At 40.1% G+C, this 19,497-nt stretch overlaps 1 protein-coding gene across 1 annotated transcript in view; it reads left to right on the plus strand.

The window, feature by feature from the left end:
- Positions 1-16,527, plus strand: part of HEATR5A (HEAT repeat containing 5A) — a 133,424-nt gene extending 116,897 nt beyond the window's left edge. Inside the window, exons 29-35 of the mRNA XM_011994773.1 lie at positions 821-948; positions 1,966-2,113; positions 3,668-3,940; positions 6,900-7,124; positions 13,465-13,619; positions 15,728-15,941; positions 16,220-16,527. Coding sequence (XP_011850163.1) covers positions 821-948; positions 1,966-2,113; positions 3,668-3,940; positions 6,900-7,124; positions 13,465-13,619; positions 15,728-15,941; positions 16,220-16,527 — 1,451 coding nt within the window. The remainder of the gene's footprint in view (positions 1-820; positions 949-1,965; positions 2,114-3,667; positions 3,941-6,899; positions 7,125-13,464; positions 13,620-15,727; positions 15,942-16,219) is intronic.
- The last annotated feature ends 2,970 nt before the right edge of the window (positions 16,528-19,497 follow it).

The raw sequence follows: 19,497 nt of genomic DNA on the forward strand, positions 1-19,497 counted from the left end.
TATATGGAGTTTCACTCTTTTGCCCAGGCTGGAGTGCATTGGCACGATTTCAACTCAAGCTCACAATTATTGTCAATTAAAAATATAAATATAAATAAATTACTAGAGCTCTCTGCTCATTTATCTCAGAATTATTGTCAGTAATAGTGCCTACTTTGTCAACTGTTATGATAATTTAATAAAAAGATGTATGTCAAAGCACAATGACTGATACGTGATGATCACCCAATAAATTTTAGCCAAAGTAAAGTTGTAAAACTCCATATGTTTTCTGGTGCAATTTTATTGTAATTTTTGCAGCTTTGAACTGTTTCATAGCAACTAAGCAACTAGTGCACAGGCCTAGTTTAGTTTTTTGGTTTTTTTTTTTTTTTTTTTAATTGAGACAAGAGTTTTGCTCTTGTTGCCCAGGCCAGAGTGTAATGGAGCAGTCTCAGCTCACCACAACCTCTGCCTCCTGGGTTCAAGCGATTCTCCTGCCTCAGCCTCCCGAATAGCTGGGATTACAGGCATGTGCCACCATGCCCAGCTAATTTTGTATTTTTAGTCGAGACGGGATTTCTCCATGTTAGGCTGGTTTGAAACTCCCAACCTCGGGTGATCCACCACGCCCAGCATAGATTATTCTTCTTGTACATGTAGATAGAAACAAACTATTAAGTGACTTGTCTTAGTTGTTTAGTCTTATATTCATTGTGATTTATTTGTATTACCTTTTTACTATTTGTTTATATATCTTACCGAAATATAAGATTAATTACTTAATTTCATAAACTAATAATTTGAAAGAAGCCTCCTCCTCTTTTTTTGCTTTCCACAGGAATCAGCGTGGAATTTCTATGTTCCTTGCGTTCAGATGCAACCATGGAAAGCATAACTGCTTGTTTACATGCATTGCAAGCCCTTCTAGATGTACCTTGGCCCAGATCAAAAATTGGCAGTGATCAGGTGATTTATCTGGGGTTTTTTTTTTGTAAGGCTTCTGTAGACTTTAAGGAAGAGAAACATGTTCTGGTTTCTATAGTTAACAGAGAGTAAACACAGAGAAATTTTTTTTTAAAACCATACGGCCACACAGCTAGGCCTTGGAACCAGAATGCCATAAGCGTATGTGTTGACCCAGAAACAATCATGCCTCTGACTCTGCCACTTTTCTGTCTCTGCTGCTTTCTGCAATGATGGGAGAGTTCTATATTGCATTCTCCAGGACAGTAGCCACTAATTACATGTGGCATTTATTCTTTGTGTCTTTTTGCTTCTGCATACCCTGCTCTTTGTGTATATACCTGTATCTTATATTCCATTCCCCAAGAGAGAATCTAATGGGTTCATGTAGTTACTGTCCATTACAAAGTATTCTTGTTGGCTGAGTTCTCCCTCTAGGTCTTTTTAAGAGATTGCTGGCTAATCTTTAGATGGAGTCAGGCACTAATATCTGACTTGGGTGTGGCCATGGGAAAAGGGTTCCTGTACAAAGTATGGTACTTCCCTTTGACTGCTTTTCTCAAGGGCAAGTATGCATTGGGCAGATACTTTTGATATCATGTTTTATCTACTATATTTCTTTTGTTACTGACTCCTGGATGTTGAGATAAGTGAGTAATATAATTTCTTCTGCATAGACTGTCTATTATTTAAGTGTTTAATGCTATTATTAGGTTTAAAGCATTAATCAGGTTGAGACAGGGTTTCACCATGTTGGCCAGGCTTGATCTCGAACTCCTGGCCTCAAGTAATCCACCCACCTCGGCCTCCCAAAGTGCTGGGATTGCAAGCATGAGCCACTGTGCCTGGCCTCTGACATTGATTTAAAATGGAGCAAGTGTTACTTAACTTTATTGCACTAAAGCAATTTGTTACATTCTCTTTTTCTGAATTTTGTCATGGCATTTAGCATTGGTATTTTTTACAAAAAAAAAATGTATAATTTCTAATACAGTGTCCTCTACATGATTTCTATGATAGGACTTGGGTATAGAATTACTGAATGTTCTACATCGAGTAATTTTAACCAGAGAATCACCTTCCATTCAGTTGGCTTCACTTGAAGTGGTAAGGCAGATTATCTGTGCTGCTCAAGAACATGTGAAGGAAAAAAGACGAAGCGCAGAAGGTAAATGTTAACCTTTAGTGCCGAGTTGATCAAATAGCATCATTCTTTTGTAAAGTATTGTTTAATGTATCTTTATAGTTTTGATCATCATTTGTGTGTAGTACAAATAAAACATGTCTAGGCATGGCCTTGTTTTACTTTTTGTGCTCTGCACATTCAGAGAAACTTCCCTAGTAATAAACTATAGAAATGATCCCTGAAAGTAGAGTCTTTAAGCATGGCTTTATTTACTTGTTTATTTATTTAGTGAGACAAGGTCTCACTCCAGTTGCCCAAACTGGAGTGCAGTGGCATGATCTCGGCTCACTGCAGCCTCGACCTCCCAGGCTCAGGTGATTCTCCCACCTTAACCTCCTGAGTAGCTGGGACTACAGGCACATGCCACCATGCCTGGCTAATTTTTTTGTATTTTTTAGTAGATACAGGATGTGGCCACGTTGCCCAGCCTTGTCTCTCGAACTCCTAGACTCAGGCAATCCACTCACCTTGGCCTTCCAGAGTGCTGGGATTACTGGCATGAGCCATCATGCCCAGCCTGGCATGGTTTTAAATCCTCTCATTCACCTCTGCATGTTAGTTTAGATATCGTCAGTAGTTAAACTGCTATTCTCTGGGTGAAATGAGAATTTTAACAAAACCTGGAAGAAATAAATCCCTTACACTACTCGAGTACTTGCTTTAGCTATGTTTACCAGTGTGCATGGAAAGAACTTATGTTTGCAGATTGCTCATTTACAAGTCTAATATGGTATTGGAGAGTTTACCACTTAAGATTATAGTTGGCTACATATTATAGAAAACCCAATATAACAGTGGATTTAAACCCCAAAGATTTATTTGCTCATCTAAATAGGTGGCCAGAGATAGTCTAGGGCTGATATGGCACCTTCTTAAAGACATTAAGGACGTGACTTTCTTCCTGTCCAGCCACCATCGATACCTAAGATCACATGGTAACTTCTGGAGCTCTAGCTGTCAGGTTTACAGTCTTAACAGCAAGAAGGAGTTAACCAGGCAATATTATAAGACTGACAGGATTAAAAAGACTTCTTTTGACCAATTGCAATAGGAAGTCATAATAAAGATGATTACTTTTCCCTTCATAACTTCTTTCTCTCTTAGTCTTTCACACCCAAAATTTAGTCATTAAATATATTTCCGAGCCGGGCACGGTGGCTCACACCTGTAATCCTGGCACTTTGGGAGGCCGAGGCGGGCAGATAGCTTGAGGTCAGGAGTTCAAGACCAGCCTGACCAACATGGTGAAACCTCATCTCTACTGAAAATACAAAAATTAGCCGGGCATGGTGGTGCATGCCTGTAATCCCAGCTACTCGGGAGGCTGAGGCAGGAGAATCGCTTGAAACTGGAAGGCAGAGGTTGCAGTGAGCCGAGATCATGCCATTGCACTCCAGACCGGGTGACAGAGTTAGACTCAGTCTCAAAAAAATAAAATACATGTATTTCCTGTAACAGGATTTAACTAAATTGCCATCTACCAGAAGCAAAGCAAGCACAAAGTATTTATTAAACACTGTTCTTTCTGTCTTTTAGTTGATGATGGGGCTGCTGAAAAGGAAACTCTGCCAGAGTTTGGAGAGGGAAAGGACACCGGAGGACTTGTACCTGGGAAGTCTTTGGTCTTTGCAACACTAGAATTGTGTGTATGCATTCTAGTTAGACAGCTCCCAGAATTAAATCCTAAATTGACAGGTAGCCCAGGAGTAAAAGCTAGGAAGCCACAGATGCTGTCAGAAGATGGAAGTAGATTGGTTTCAGCTGCGTTGGTTATCCTTTCCGAACTTCCTGCAGTGTGCTCTCCTGAAGGTATGCTGTGGTATGTGATTGCTTGACTTGACCTAGAAGAGAAATGGTTTTAATAGGTAATGGAGTCTAGTTGCTAATCTTTTTCTTTTTAAATGAATGCTGACCCAAACATTTGGGTATTGTCTTTAATCCTCTAAGATTAGGATTACATTTTAATAAATTGTTTTACTAAAAGTAAAAATATAGAGGGCCAGGCGCGGTGGCTCACGTCTGTAATCCCAGCACTTTGGAAGGCCAAGGTGAGTGTATCGCCTGAGGTCAGGAATTCGAGACCAGCCTGACCAACATGGTGAAACCCCGTCTCTACGAAAAATACAAAATTAGCCAGACGTTTTGGCACATGCCTATAATCCCAGAGGCTAAGGCAGGAGAATCGCTTGAACCTGGGAGTTGGAGGTTGCAGTGAGCCAGGATCATGCCATTGCACTCCAGCCTGGGCAACAAGAGTGAAATTACGTCTGAAAAAAAAAAAAAAGAGAGAGAGTGAAAATATAGAGATAGCAAGTATTATAAGTAGATATGCTCTTCTATGATTGACAGTACTTCAGTCAGTGGCAATTATTAGTGCTTAGGCATGTTTTGGTATACAATTTCTAACAGACTTTTCCTGCCTCAGTGATGGCAGAAGTTTGTCATTGTATCTGGTTCTGTTTGGAATTGACTCTATACTCTTTGTTGTTGTTGTTTGTTTGACACAGGTACTTTCTCTGTCACCCAGGCCAGAGTGCAGTGGAACAATCATAGTTCACTGTAACCTTAAACTCCTGGGCTTAAGCAATCCTCCTGCCTTCGCCTCCTGAGTAGTTAGGACTCAGGCCTGTGCCACCATACCTGGCTAACTTTTTTTTTTTTAATTTTTTGTAGAGATGGGGTCTTGCTGGGTTGCCCAGGCTGGTCTTGACCTCCTGGCCTCAAGTGATCCTCCCTCTTTGGCATCCCAAAGTGCTGGGACTACAGGTGTGAGCCACCATGCCCAGCAAGTTCATACTCTTTAACATGGCATTTAAGGCTCTCTGTGTAGCTCTGCTAAGTCGTTACCTTTTTTCAGTTCCTTCTTTGCAAATCCTAAACCCAAGAGGCTTCATGTTCATCCTTGTTCTGTACTACCATGTCATTACTTGATCGAAATGACCCTTATCTGCTTTTAAAAATTTTTCTTTCTTCATGGTTCAACTGCAGGCCTACTTCAGGTATAAAGGCTTCTCTAAAAACTCTAGCTCATCTGAGTTTTGTTTTTTTATGTATATGCATGTGTTATTTCCATATGTAGGTCTGTAGCTTTTTTTTTTTTTTTTTTGAGACGGAGTCTGGCTCTGTCGCCCAGGCTGGAGTGCAGTGGCTGGATCTCAGCTCACTGCAAGCTCCGCCTCCCAGGTTCACGCCAGTCTCCTGCCTCAGCCTCCCGAGTAGCTGGGACTACAGGCGCCCGCCACCTCACCCGGCTAATTTTTTGTATTTTTTTAGTAGAGACAGGGTTTCACCGTGTTAGCCAGGATGGTCTCGATCTCCTGACCTCGTGATCCACCCGTCTCAGCCTCCCAAAGTGCTGGGATTACAGGCTTGAGCCACCGCGCCCGGCCGGTCTGTAGCTTTTATCTGTCCTACAAAGGCATTATATGTAATTGAGTATTACATATAAAAGAGAAATGTCGGCCGGGTGCGGTGGCTCATGCCTGTAATCCCAGGCTGAGGCAGGTGGATCACAAGGTCAGGAGATCGAGACCATCTTGGCTAACATGGTAAAACCCCATCTCTATTAAAAATACAAAAATTTAGCCGGGCGTGGTGGTGGGCGCCTGTAGTCCCAGCTACTCAGGAGGCTGAGGCAGGAGAGTGACGTGAACCCTGGAGGCGGAGCTTGTAGTGAGCCGAGATCGCGCCGCTGCACTCCAGCCTGGGCAACAGAGTGAGACTCCGTCTCAAAAAAAAAAAAAAGAGAAATGTTTTGTTTCCAATTAAAATTGTATATTCTGTGAAATCTAGCAGATTATAGGTATTTAGTACTTAGTAGATACTTCTTAATTGGTAAACATTTCTGCTAAAGGTGTTTTTTCGTTTTTTGTTTTTTGAAATGGAGTCTGGCTGTGTCACTCAGGTTGGAGTGCAGTGGCACGATCTGGGCTCACTGCAACCTCTGCCTCCCAGGTTCAAGCAGTTCTTCTGCTTCAGCCTCCCAAGTGTCTGGGACTACAGGCACGCACCACCACGCCTGGCTAATTTTTGTATTTTTAGTAGAGACGGGTTTCACCATATTGGCCAGGCTGGTCTCAAACTCCTGACCTCATGATCCACCCGCCTTGGCCTCCCAAAGTGCTGGGATTACAGGCGTGAGCCACCGCACTCAGCCGCTAAAGGTATTATTTTTTTTTTGGTTGGTTTTTTTTTTTTAGACAGGGTCTCACTCTATGCCCAGGCTGGAGTTCAGTGGTACAATCTCAGCTCACTGCAGCCTCAACCCCCTGGACTCAAGCAGTCCTCCCACCTCAGCCTCCTAAGGTGCACACCACCGTCCCAGTTTTTTTTTTTTTTTTTTTTTTTTTTTTTTGTAGAGATGAAGTCTCACTGTGTTGCCCAGGCAACATTGTGAATGTACTTAATGCCACTGGATTATACACTAAAAATGGTTAAAATGGTAAACTTTATGTTGTATATATTTTACCACAATAAAAGATAAATAAAAATAAGTTCATTTATCAACTGCCAAATAAAACAAAAACAGCAAAAGCATGATACTCATACAATTTAAACATCATCTCCAGTTATAACCATCAAGATTTAATCCATCCTTAAAAATTTTAATAAAGCTACTTTCATTATCTTAACAGTTACAGTTCTTTATTAGAAATCATCTTTTAAAAACTAAAAATCTGATATTGTCTTACTCCTTGATGATTTGTTTTTAGGAACCATATATACATAGGTTGAAATGCAGTGTGTTTTTAAAAAATTTATCTTACAGGAAGCATCTCAATTCTTCCTACTATACTGTACCTCACAATTGGGGTCCTCAGAGAGACTGCTGTGAAGTTACCAGGGGGCCAGTTATCTTCGACGGTTGCAGCTTCCCTACAGGCTCTGAAAGGAATCTTATCTTCTCCCATGGCACGGGCAGAAAAGAGCCACACTGCTTGGACTGACCTTCTCCGAAGTGCTTTAACAACAGTTCTTGACTGTTGGGATCCAGGTAATTGAGGCTATTTGGAAGCAGTTCAGTTTGTTTTAAAAAGCGAGAAAAAGTTTTTTGAGGATATTTTACTTGATTTTATTTGGCCATATCACCTAGAAGAGACCATATTCAATACTATGTGTTTAGAGGATACGTATAAGTAGATAGAAAATTGGCCAGGCGCAGTGGCTCACACCTGTAATCTCAGCACTTTGGGAGGCCAAGGCAGGTGTATCACCTGAGGTCAGGAGTTCGGGACCAGCTGGGCAACATGGTGAAACCCCATCTCTACTAAAAATACAAAAACCAGCTGGGTCTGGTGGCACACGCCTATAATCCCAGCTACCCAATGCTGTCTCAGCTACTCGGCTATGACAGAAGAATTGCTTGAACCCTGGAGCTGGAGGTTGCAGGGAGCCAGGATCACGCCACTGCACTCCAACCTGGGCAACACAGTGAGACTCCGTCTCAAAAAAAAAAAAAGAGAAAGAAAGCTGTGTTCTGGGGCCGGGCGCGGTGGCTCACATCTGTAATCCCAGCACTTTGGGAGGCCAAGGCTGGTGGATCACTTGAGGTCAGGAGTTCAAGGCCAGCCTGGCCAACATGGAGAAACCCCATCTCTACTGAAAATACAAAAATTAGCCAGGTGTGGTAGTGCACGCCTGTGATCCCAGCTCTCGGAAGGCTGAGGCAGGAGGCAGGAGAATTGCTTAAACCCAGGAGGCAGAGCTTGTAGTGAGCCAAGATCGTGCCACTGCACTCCAGCCTGGGTGACAGAACAAGACTCTTATCTCAAAAAAATAAAATTAAAAAGCTGTGTTCCGATTTTAGCATCTTTAACCCTTAATGCTGTTAAATGACAGGCAACCTACACGTTGACAGTGAAAGACCTTCAGATATAATAGTGTGTTTAGTAAAAAAATAATGGAGTATGATCCATGTCTAGCCAATGGAAGTTTTTAATACACACAGTATACTGAAAAGTACATAAGCCATACAAAAAGACCAATCTGGTTCACCATGCCAGCATTTACTAAGTGACTAGTCAAGTTATTCAGTTTTTCTGCACCTTAGTTTTCTTATTAATAAATAGGAATATTATGTTGCAAGAAATTGTTAGAGCAGTAACTTAATATGTGAAAAGCATCTCACTTATTACCTGGCATATATCAATAAATGATAGCCAGTATTATTTTCAACATCTGTTAAAACTTGTTTATTGCTGGGTGTGGTAGCTCACACCTGTAATACTAGCTACCCCGGAGGCTGAGGCAGGAGAATCGCTTGAACCCGGGAGGCAGAGGTTGCAGTGAGCCAAGGTCGTACCACTGCACTCCAGCCTGGGGGACAAAGCGAGACTCTGTCTCAAAAAAAAAAAAAAAAAAAAATTTCTCTTCTCAATAGTATGTTGTAGTGATTATAAAAAGTCTTTATACACATTATACATTTTCCCTACCTTCCCAGTTTTGTTTATAAATGTCACAATTTGCCGTATTTCATTTTACATATAAAATGTTTTCAATTGAAATCAGCATTTATTGACCACCCACTTTGCCCAAAGTTGGGAATATAGTGGAGTCTGGCTCCTATAAATTGCTGTTGGGTGTGATTATTACCTTAAGAATTTCCCAAAGGCAATAGTCATGTCTTAATTATCACTGCATTTCTAGTACATTAAAAAAAAATTATAACTGGTTTTTTTTTTATTTAAATGGGAGTACTTGGTACTGATTAAGTGAAATCAGGCAGAGTGTCACAAGTAGGATTCTCTAAAAGTACTCACTGAGTGGGAGTTTGGGGAGCAAGAAGTTTATTAAGAAGCAACATCTGTGAGGGAAAAGGGGAAGGCAATATTGGGCAAAAGAAGTCAAACTGTGACAGTTTCCCAACAAATCTCAGTAAATCCGTCTGAGGAACTCTGGAGCCAAATTGCCCATCAGAGTGTCTGAACATATGACAGAAATGACCTGGCCTTCAAATGTGGGCTGTGCCAGGAAGGATTTGATCTCAGGTAAGATAGCTATCTCTAGCTGAGGCTGACCCAGAAGGAGCTGACCCTTGATCACGCTTCCCACAGCTGGGCAGCACATTTTCCCTTGAAGGGGATGTCAGTGGTGCATCTCTGGATCCACCATTAAGGCTTCTCAGAAGAGTCAACATCTTAAAGGATTAGAAAGTTTTCTTCACATGGACATCATAGAAATGGATTCTAGGAATCGCTTGAACCTGGGAGGTGGAGATTGTAGTGTGAGCCAAGATCGCACCTCTGCACTCCAGCCTGGGCGACAGAGCAATCTCAAAAAAAAAGAAAAAAAAGAAAGAAAGAAATGGATTCTAGGTACAACAGTTTGACCAAAAACTTGGAGAATTAAATAGCTAAGGAAGGCAAGTAGAACAATGAGGGGGTGTGGATTTGGGTGGAAGAGTATGTAAGAGTGGTAAATGGCAATTAGTAGGGAAATAAATTAAGTTGGATGGTACATGGGGCCAGATTATGGAGTGTTTGGCACGATTTGGACTGCCTTTAATAGGCATGTGGAATCATGAAATGGTTTTTTGTTGTTGTTGTTTTTGAGATGGAGTCTCGCCCTGTTGCCCAGGCTGGAGTGCAATGGTGCAATCTCAGCTCACTGCAACTTCCGCCTCCCGGGTTCAAGCGATTCTCCTGCCTCAGCCTCCTGAGTAGCTGGGATTACAGGTGCGCGCCACCAGGCCTGGCTAATTTTTGTTTTTCATATTTGTAGTAGAGACAGGGTTTCACCATGTTGGTCAGGCTGGTCTCAAACTCCTGACCTCGTGATCCACCCACCTCAGCCTCCCAAAGTGCTGGGATTACAGGCATGAGCCACTGTGTCCGGCTGAAAGGGTTTTAAGAAGGAAAGTAATGTGCTTGGATTTGCGTTTCTAAAGGTTCACTCTTGGCAGCAGTGTAAAGAAGAAAGCCAAACTGTAGGAGATAAGATAATGTTAGTACGGACAAAGAGGAGTAGAATGGTGAAAAGTAAAATGTTAAGCAGTTTTCCACAGAACTTACTGATAGTTTGATTTAGCAGTTGAAAGGGTAGGATGACTTGAACACTCAAATGTGATTAACAGAAATAACCGAGTGAGGGTTTTTAGGACAAGATAGTGAGTTGATTTTGAAATGCCTAGAGGATAGTCAAATGGAACAGATGGGTAGAGGTATGGAATTCAAGAAAGTAGTCTGGGCTAGAGATACTTTCTGGACTATATATGTATTTGGGAGTTGTCAATGTAACCTATGGGACAATTGAAATCACCCAGCTTGAGTTTCTGGAGCAAGAAGAGCAAAAGCAAGGTGAGAGGAGATTCAGAAGATAATGTAGTTACAGAAGCCAGTTTTTAATAAAAAGGGAGTGGTCAGCACTATAAAATACTGTAGAGAGGCCAAACAGTGTGGGGGATAGAGCTCACAGTGTTGAGGCACAAATGAGAGGTGTAAGGAATGAGAAGGATCAGGTATAGCTTCTCTTCACAGGAAGAAGAGAAATAGCTAAATGGAAAGTGTAAGGTCAAGGGATAACTTTTTTTAAAGATGACATTCAAGCATGAGTTCATACTTACAGGGCAAAAAAAGGAGGTGGACATGTGGTTGGAGTTAGAAGTATTAGAAAGGAAAGCAGCATCCCTGTCTAGGCAGAAGGAATAAAATTTACAGTACATTTAAAAGGATTGACCTCTGCCAATATGAGGAAAGAACAGGAGGTGAGGATAGAAAATAGTATTATAGCTACAAGTTTTTAGGTTGAGGGCTGGCCAGTGTGGCTCACGCCTGTAATCCCAGCACTTTGGGAGGCCATGGCGAAAGGACTGCTTGAGGCCAGGAGTTCAAACCAGTGTGGGCAACATAGCAAGATACTGTCTCTACAAATAATAATAATAATTCATGTTGAGGGTTATGATGAGCTTGCCTCTTTCATCACACACACACAAAAAAATGGGTTGTGTATTTTTTATTGTTGTTTTTGTTTTTGGATGTGTATCAGGGAATTAGGCTAGGACAGGATTTAGACTAGCTACTGAGAGAAATTAAGGAGTTGATCATGACAGGTTAAATGTTTGCTGCCTAACAAATTGCCTCAAAACTTAGTGGCTTAAAAGAGCAAACATTTATTATCTGACAGTTTCTATGGGTCCAGGATTAGGAGCAGTTTAGCTATGTGGTTCTAGCTTAGGTTCTCTCATGAAATTACTGTTAAGGTGTTGGCCAGGGCTGCAGCTAGAGGATTCATTTCCAAGATGACTCATTCATATGGCTATTGGCAAGAGGCCTCAGTTCTTATCACACAGGCTTTTCATAGGCTAATGCTAAGCAAATTATGCATCTATCATAGGTAAAAGTAGGAATAAAGAGATTTTAGAAGAAAAGGTAAAAGGAACCCAGGAGAACTTTATCTTACTGAGAATAAAGACATTTTTACTAAAAAAATTAGCTGACTCTGTTGCAGTTTCAAGTTGCTATAGGTGGTTAAAAATAACTTTGCTGTAAGGGAAGCAGTATAGCATTATAGTTAACAGTACACTCTCTGTAATCAAACTTTCTGCCTTACTAATTGTGTGACTCGGACAAATGACTACATTTCTGTTTCTCGTCCATAAAATAAGGGATATGAGTACCTACCTCATGTTGCTGTTATGTTGATTAAATATTTAATGTGTATAAAGTGCTTATAGCAGTGCTACATGTTAATGTTAAATATTAACTGTGTACTTGTTTTACCTTAAAATCATTCCGATGTCTTTTATAAAATAAATCCTATTCATCCATAAAATTTTGCTTTCACTGCTACTGTGCCTCTTGAGTATCGTCAACTCTGATATTATCTCCTCAAGGCTTTCTCAGTATAGACTGTCCTGGGCTACTTTGAATATTGTTTGTTTGTCTGTTTGTTTGTTTAAAGGGACAGGGACTTGCTGTGTTGCCCAGGCTGGAGTGCAGTGTCTATTCACAGGCACAATCATTGTGCACTGCAGCCTCGAACTTCTGGTGGACTCAACCAGTCCTCCCACCTCAGTGTCTCAAGTAGCTGCGAGTACAGACACACACCACTGCTCTTCGTGTGGTGTTTTTTTGTTTTTGTTTTGTTTTGTTTTGTTTTCTGTTGAGACGGAGTCTCCCTTTGCAGCCCAGGCTGGAGTGCAGTGGTGCAATCTCGGCTCACTGCAACCTCCGCCTCCCAGTGTCAAGTGATTCTCCTGCCTCAGCCTCCCGAGTAGCTGGGATTACAGTCATGCACCACCACATCTGGCCAATTTTTGTATTTTTAGTAGAGACGGGACGTCACCATGTTGACCAGGCTGGTCTCGAATTCCTGACCTCAAGTGATCCACCCACCTCAGCCTCCCAGAGTGCTAGGATTACAGGCATGAACCACCGCACCCAGCCAGCTTTTTAATATATTTTTATATGCTTAGACCTTATCACTAGCTGAAAGTCTTTGCTTCTCAGTTTATAGTGTATCTTCTCTATAACATGTATTCTCCGTGCCTAAAAAAGGGCTGGCATACAATGTTTCTTAAGTACTTGTTGAACGAATGTGACCAAAACTACTACTTATGTATGTCATTTCTTCATAAGTAACAACCCATTCTTAAACAATTTAAATATTTGAATTTGCTACACCTTTCGTTTTTGAATAACAGTGATTTTTTTTTCCACAGCAGGTTCATTAAAATTATTTAATGAGAGTATGACTGGAAAATAAAGGTAGATTACTTCTAATAGAAAATTCCTTCAAATGATTGTGGTACACAGCTGTTTTCAGGTTTTTCTCTACTCTTGAGAAATCATATGTGTAAAGTGCTAAAGTATTTTCACTTGATACATGTATTATCAAAATACTTTAACAAAGAGAAAATGATTGTCCAAGCATTTCTGTGTTGCTTCACAGTAAAAGTAATTAACATGATAAGTAGCATATACTGAGCATCATGTGTAGCACATTATTCTAAATGCTTCACATGGATTAACTCATTTAGTCTTCATAACCCTATCAATGTGAGTACTGTTGTTATTCCCATTTTTACAGATGAGGAAACTGAAGATGGAGTTAGATGTCCAAAGTCACACAACTAATAAATATATATTCCTAGTAAATATATATATTTATTTACTGATGCCTTAACCTTTAAAGATTATAATTACTTTGGTAGTTCTTAGCTCTAGAATTACTTATAATACACATCTTAAAATGTACATTTGCCAGGGTTCTTAATCAGTGTTCATTGTCTATATCTGTTGTGTACACCAAACTGTTACTACCAAACTGAAGACAGCTTCACACAGGTATATAAAGCAGTAAATATGATCTGTTTCTAACAGAGCATTTCTCTTTAGTTGATGAAACACACCAAGAACTTGATGAAGTCAGTCTACTTACCGCTATCACAGTGTTTATTTTGTCTACCAGTCCAGAAGTAACTACCATCCCATGCCTTCAGAAGCGCTGTATTGATAAATTTAAAGCTACTCTTGAGATAAAAGATCCCATGGTAAGTGTCTTTTAATGGAAAGATGTATGTAATAGGACTATGGCTAGGCTTTTACAAAATTTTCTTTGTGATTTTGTTCGCTCCAATAGGAAATATTAGACTATAAATTTTTTATTTTCAGATTTCAGATTAATTTCTATTTCAGGAATGACAAAGCCAAATAAGTCTTGTTCTTCAGCTCTAAGGGTAGAGGATAGTGGCAGAAGAGGAAATGTTAAGAAACTAAATTCGAGATAGAGGAATCTTAAGATTGATGTAGCACTAGAACTTTATAAGGGACTTTTATAAGATACTTTGTAGCATATTGTAGTGGATTTTATTTTTTTAAAAAAAAAGAGAGAAAGGGAGGCCAGGCACTGTGGCTCATGCCTGTAATTCCATCCAGCACTTGGGAGGACGCGGTGGGCAGATTGCTTGAGGCCAGAAGTGCGAGAGCAGCCTGGGCAGCATGGTGAGAAAGCATCTCTACAAAAAAACACAAAAATTAGCCTGGTGTGGGGGCGCAGGCCTGTAGTCCCAGCTGCTCTGGGGGACTGAGGCAGGAGGATCACTCGAGCCTGGGACCTTGAGGCTCCAAGATCATGCCACTGCACCCCAGCCTGGATGACACAGCCAGACGCTGTCTCAAAAAAAAAGACTCGAGCACATACCTTCAGTAATATGAATGTGAAATAATAGGACCCATTCCAAAAGCAATACACACAAATTTATCCCATTCCTTTATGTCCCCTTCATTTGCTTGAGTAATCTATTTTTTATGTGCCTCTAGGTGAGTTCATAGCCAGTGATCACACATATATCTACTCCTGAAGATATAGGAACCAGATTTTCTCTCAGAAAAAATAATTATTAAAACACCATTACAGTTAACTCAATAAAAGTTGATTTATGTATTTGATGTATAGTCATTTCCTTTTATCCTCTGTCCTGTTGCCTGCTGCCTGCAGCAGCTTTGTATAGCAGTCTCCAAGTCGGGACTCTGATGCCTGATGACACATAATTAATATGGTCCAGACGTGGTTCCTTGAAACACTCAGACCATGACATTTGAACATCAAATACATCATTTTTGTCTAAAACATTTTCTGAAATCAACAAAATATCTTTCAAGGTTATATGTGTTTTCTTGTTTTGGGTGTTTTTTTGTTTTGTTTTGCTTTCTACCCATAAAAATGTTAAAGGAGGAGGCTGGGTGTGGCAGCTCATGTCTGTAATCCCAGCACTTCAGGAGGCCAAGGCAGGTGGATCAGTTGAGGTCAGGAGTTCGAAACCAGCCTGACCAACAAGGTGAAACCCCTTCTCTACAAAAAATACAAAAAATTAGCTGGGTGTGGTGGCGAACGCCTGTAGTCCCAGCTACTCGGGAGGCTGAGACAGGAAAATTGCTTGAACTCAGGAGGCAGAGGCTGCAGTGAGCCGAGATCGCACCACTGCACTCCAGCCTGGGCAATGGATCAAGAGTCCATCTCAAAAAAAAAAAGTTAAAGGAGGGGTTTTGGTGGTGTTTTTGTTTTACATTATAAAGACATGAGGGGGAAAAGGAGAATTAGAGAAAAGAAGAAAAATTAACCACTCAGTTTTGCTTCCCTGTTTACCTATATGCTTCTTTCCCATTCCAAACTGTCACAACCACTGTTAGCATAGAAGTTTGATTACCTGGCCAGGCGCGGTGGCTCAAGCCTATAATCCCAGCACTTTGGGAGGCCAAGATGGGCGGATCACAAGGTCAGGAGATCGAGATCATCCTGGCTAACCCGGTGAAACCCCGTCTCTACTAAAAAATACAAAAAACTAGCCGGGCGAGGTGGCGGACGCCTGTAGTCCCAGCTACTCGGGAGGCTGAGGCAGGAGAATGGTGTGAACCCAGGAGGTGGAGCTTGCAGTGAGCTGAGATCCGGCCACTGCACTCCAGCCTGGGCGACAGAGCGAGACTCCGTCAAAAAAAAAAAAAAAAAAAATTTGATTACCTGTTGGCCCTTGGACTTTCAGAATTAAAGATAAATTAGAAATAAATTTAAATACCTTTGCTACTTTAAAAAGCAAAGAGTCATCAGGGACTTTTTAAAATTTTATTTATAGTATTTGCTGTTCTTTTCTTACCCGATTAGGTGCAAATCAAGACCTACCAGCTCCTACATTCCATCTTTCAGTATCCAAATCCAGCTGTTTCCTACCCGTACATTTACTCTTTAGCATCCTGTATCATGGAAAAACTACAGGAAATAGACAAGAGAAAACCTGAAAACACTGCTGAGCTTCAGATCTTCCAAGAAGGCATAAAGGTCTTAGAAACACTGGTTACTGTCGCTGAAGAACACCATCGTAAGTGTCAGCACTAAATTCATACTAACTCAGTCTCTACAAAAGTCAGAACTTTACTGTTATTTAAATTGCAAAACATTCAGTCACATCGTATCTGTATTTCACATTCATTGAAAGGTGTCATGTTAATCCCAAGTATTGATATAATTATGAATTTAGAAGAGATTGGATGAATTGTTTTCTCTAGTGGGGAAAAATGTATACAGATGAGGGGCATTTGCAGCCTTATGTTAGGAACATTTAAGTCCCTGAACTTATATCATTTGTTTACTTTCTAGGCTCTCAGCTGGTGGCCTGTCTTTTGCCCATCCTCATTTCCTTCCTTTTGGATGAAAATGCTCTGGGATCAGCAACTTCCATAATGAGAAATTTACATGACTTTGCTCTACAAAATCTCATGCAGATTGGACCTCAGTATTCATCTGTTTTTAAAAGTTTAGTGGCTTCTTCTCCAGCCCTAAAAGCCCGCCTTGAGGCCGCTATAAAGGGCAATCAGGAAAGTGTCAAAGTCAAGATACCAATATCTAAATATACTAAGAGTCCTGGAAAAAACTCAAGCATCCAACTAAAGACCAGTTTCCTCTGATGTTGTTGTTATTATTATTATTATTATTATTATTATTATTTGGAATAGTAAGCACCTTAATATAATACTTGATCATTTCCTTTGGGGACAAAAGGGACATTTTAGACACAAGTGCCCTTGGAGGTCTAGTTGATTGTTTTACCTTAAACAGCTGTGACTCTTCAAAGTAACAGCATACTTACCATTTTTTTGTGTGTGCGTGGGTTTTGTGGGTTGGTTGGTTGGTTGGTTGGTTTTTTCTATTTAAAAAGACAACGGAGCTAACTTACCAGGAATTTTAAGAAAGTGCTAAAGAACTAAACTTACTAAACAATCTACTGCTTTAAAAATGAAATGGATTTCTTCTAACAGTCCGTACACATGTGGTATACTTAATACTGTGACAGATATAAATATGACTCTAGCGTAAATTGTCTGCACTAATATTGTATCCCAGTTGCTGATTTAAAATCTGCCTTGGCCAGGTATGGTGGCTCACCCCTGTAATTCCAGCACTTTGGGAGGCCAAGGCAGTTGGATCACGAGGTCAGGAGTTCGAGACCAGCCTGACCAACATGGTGAAACCAACATGTACTACTAAAAGTACAAAAATTAGCTGGGTGTGGTGGCACGCACCTGTAATCCCAGCTACTCAGGAGGCTGAAGCAGGAGAATCGCTTGAACCTGGGAGACAGAGGTTGCAGTGAGCCGAGATTGTGCCACTGCACTCCACCCTGGGCAACAGAGTGAGACTCCATCTCAAAAAAAAAAAAAAAAAATTCTGCCTTATTCAGTAATTGTATTAAACTTTCTCCGATTTCTCCAAGAAGATAAAATGATTGGAGGACTGTTTAGGAAACCTGGTCTAGGATTATCCAGTATACAATAATACAGATCATTTACAGCCTTACAGTGTGACATAAGATTTGGTATCTATATCATGGTTTTTCACCATCTTTTGGTTTAGTTTATATTGGGTTCAGAAAATGGAAGTTTTACTCATTTTAAATAGAATAAGGCATCTCCACTATTTTTCAAATGGATTTTTCCGTTTACCTTTGTTCTTACTAATTGTGTTCATTTTCATTTGTGGCAAACATTTGTATCAATGAGTTTTAATATAGGTTCATATCTATATTGTATTTAGATCAACTATGGGTTTATATAAATGCCAAATTTAGTACAGCAAATTTAGGTCATCAGGTGAATACAAGTATTTTTTTTAACATGAAACATATTTTATTATAGAAAAAAGATTAATGATAAAGTCATATTGGTTGAAAAATATTTTTAACTCTGTTCATGATTGTTGATTCTCCTTCTACTTCAGTATTATACTGTGTGAATCAAGCACTATGTCAAAACAGAGCATTTCCCTGTTAAAAATTACAAACCGAAGTGATAGAGGCATGTCAGAATTGAGAAAACATTTTGAAGCAAGAGCAATGTGATGTACCTATTTTATTATGTTTGTATATAAATACTATTGTAAACTGTTCAGAGTGAAAACATTTGACAAACTCTAACACTACAATCATTTTTTCTAAATTACATAAATAAAGCTAATTTTCATTATCATTCTTGTATTTTTAAATTATTTTACCAACAAAAGATGGCAGGTTGGTTTCTCTCACACAGAGTCCAGAAAACCAGCCTTTTTTCTCAGAAGAGCCCTTTCTTTGGAGCATTATTTGTGATGGTTTAGATTTTCTGTCTCTTCCTGAGTGTCTCTAGGCATCGAGTGTATTTCTTATTGTTCCCTTTACCTAAAATGTGCTTTTCTATCCTCTCTTCTGTCTGGTGATTGCCCATTCCTTATAGGCCTGGCTTAAATGTCACCTTTCCTTAGTAACTCTCCTTAACACTTCTTAACTTCCTCTTACACCAATTTAACTGCTTCCTCATCTGTGTTTCCATAGTGCTTAATACATTCTTGTATGCATAAAAAATCACATTGCAATTTGTGTTTTGTTTGTTTTAAGCCAAGGTCTTGTTCTGTTGCCCAGGCTGGAATGCAATGGTGTGAACACAGCTCAGTGCAGCCTTGACCTACTAGGCTCAAGTGATCCTCTTTGCCTCAGCCCCCCCAAGTAGCAGGAACTGCAGATGTGCGCCTCCAAGCCTAATTTAAAAATTTTTTTGTAGATATGAGGTCTCACTATGTTGCCCAGTCTGGTCTCAAACTCCTTAGCTCAAGCTGTCCTCCCACCTTGGCCTCCCAAAGTGCTAGGATTACAGGTGTGAGCCACCACACCAAGCCCACATTGCATTTTAATATTATCTTGTCTCCCTCTTAGACTGTACCTCTTCAAAGGGAGAAATTATGTCTTTTATAACTTGCTCACTTAATAGCTATTGAATTGCACTGGTACAGGATGGATCAGGACTTGTAACTTCTTTGCCAAGGTAAATGCTGAACTAGGTTGTTCTCAGGATGTAACTAATTAATTTGACTTAGGGACTTCTAAAAAGTGTTTTGTCTGTTTTCGCTGTTTCATTTAGTTTGCTCTTACACGTTAAGATTTCTACTCCTTTAGTCGCCTAGTATCCTGAATTACTTGGATTAAAGGTGCTTATATGAATGTCAGTAATTAGTAAAAAAAAACTCCTATGTCCAGTGTAATGGAATTAGGAAATCTGAGCTATTCTTAAATGTATTGCCTTAAATCGCCTTATTTAATACAACACTGAATTATTAAATGTATCCTTACCGATAATGAAATTAAGGCTTAACAGCTGGGATTTGAACCCATCTTTCTGATCCCAAGCATTCATGCTGGAGACAGAAAAACTGGCAATCCCGATTCCATCAAGGTATAGCTTTTCTCCTCTTTCAGCACTCCGGGCTCCCTCAGGAGCCTTCCTCAGTCTTTGTTAAAGATATTTTCAATTACATTTCTCCAAATTACAACTAAAAATTTTCTGGCTAATACAGTAGGAAAAAGTATTTTTAAAATTATCTTCTACAGTTTCTTTTTTTTTTTTTTTTTT

The sequence above is a fragment of the Mandrillus leucophaeus genome, unplaced genomic scaffold (genome assembly GCF_000951045.1).
Source record: "Mandrillus leucophaeus isolate KB7577 unplaced genomic scaffold, Mleu.le_1.0 Scaffold460, whole genome shotgun sequence".
Lineage (NCBI taxonomy): Eukaryota > Metazoa > Chordata > Mammalia > Primates > Cercopithecidae > Mandrillus > Mandrillus leucophaeus.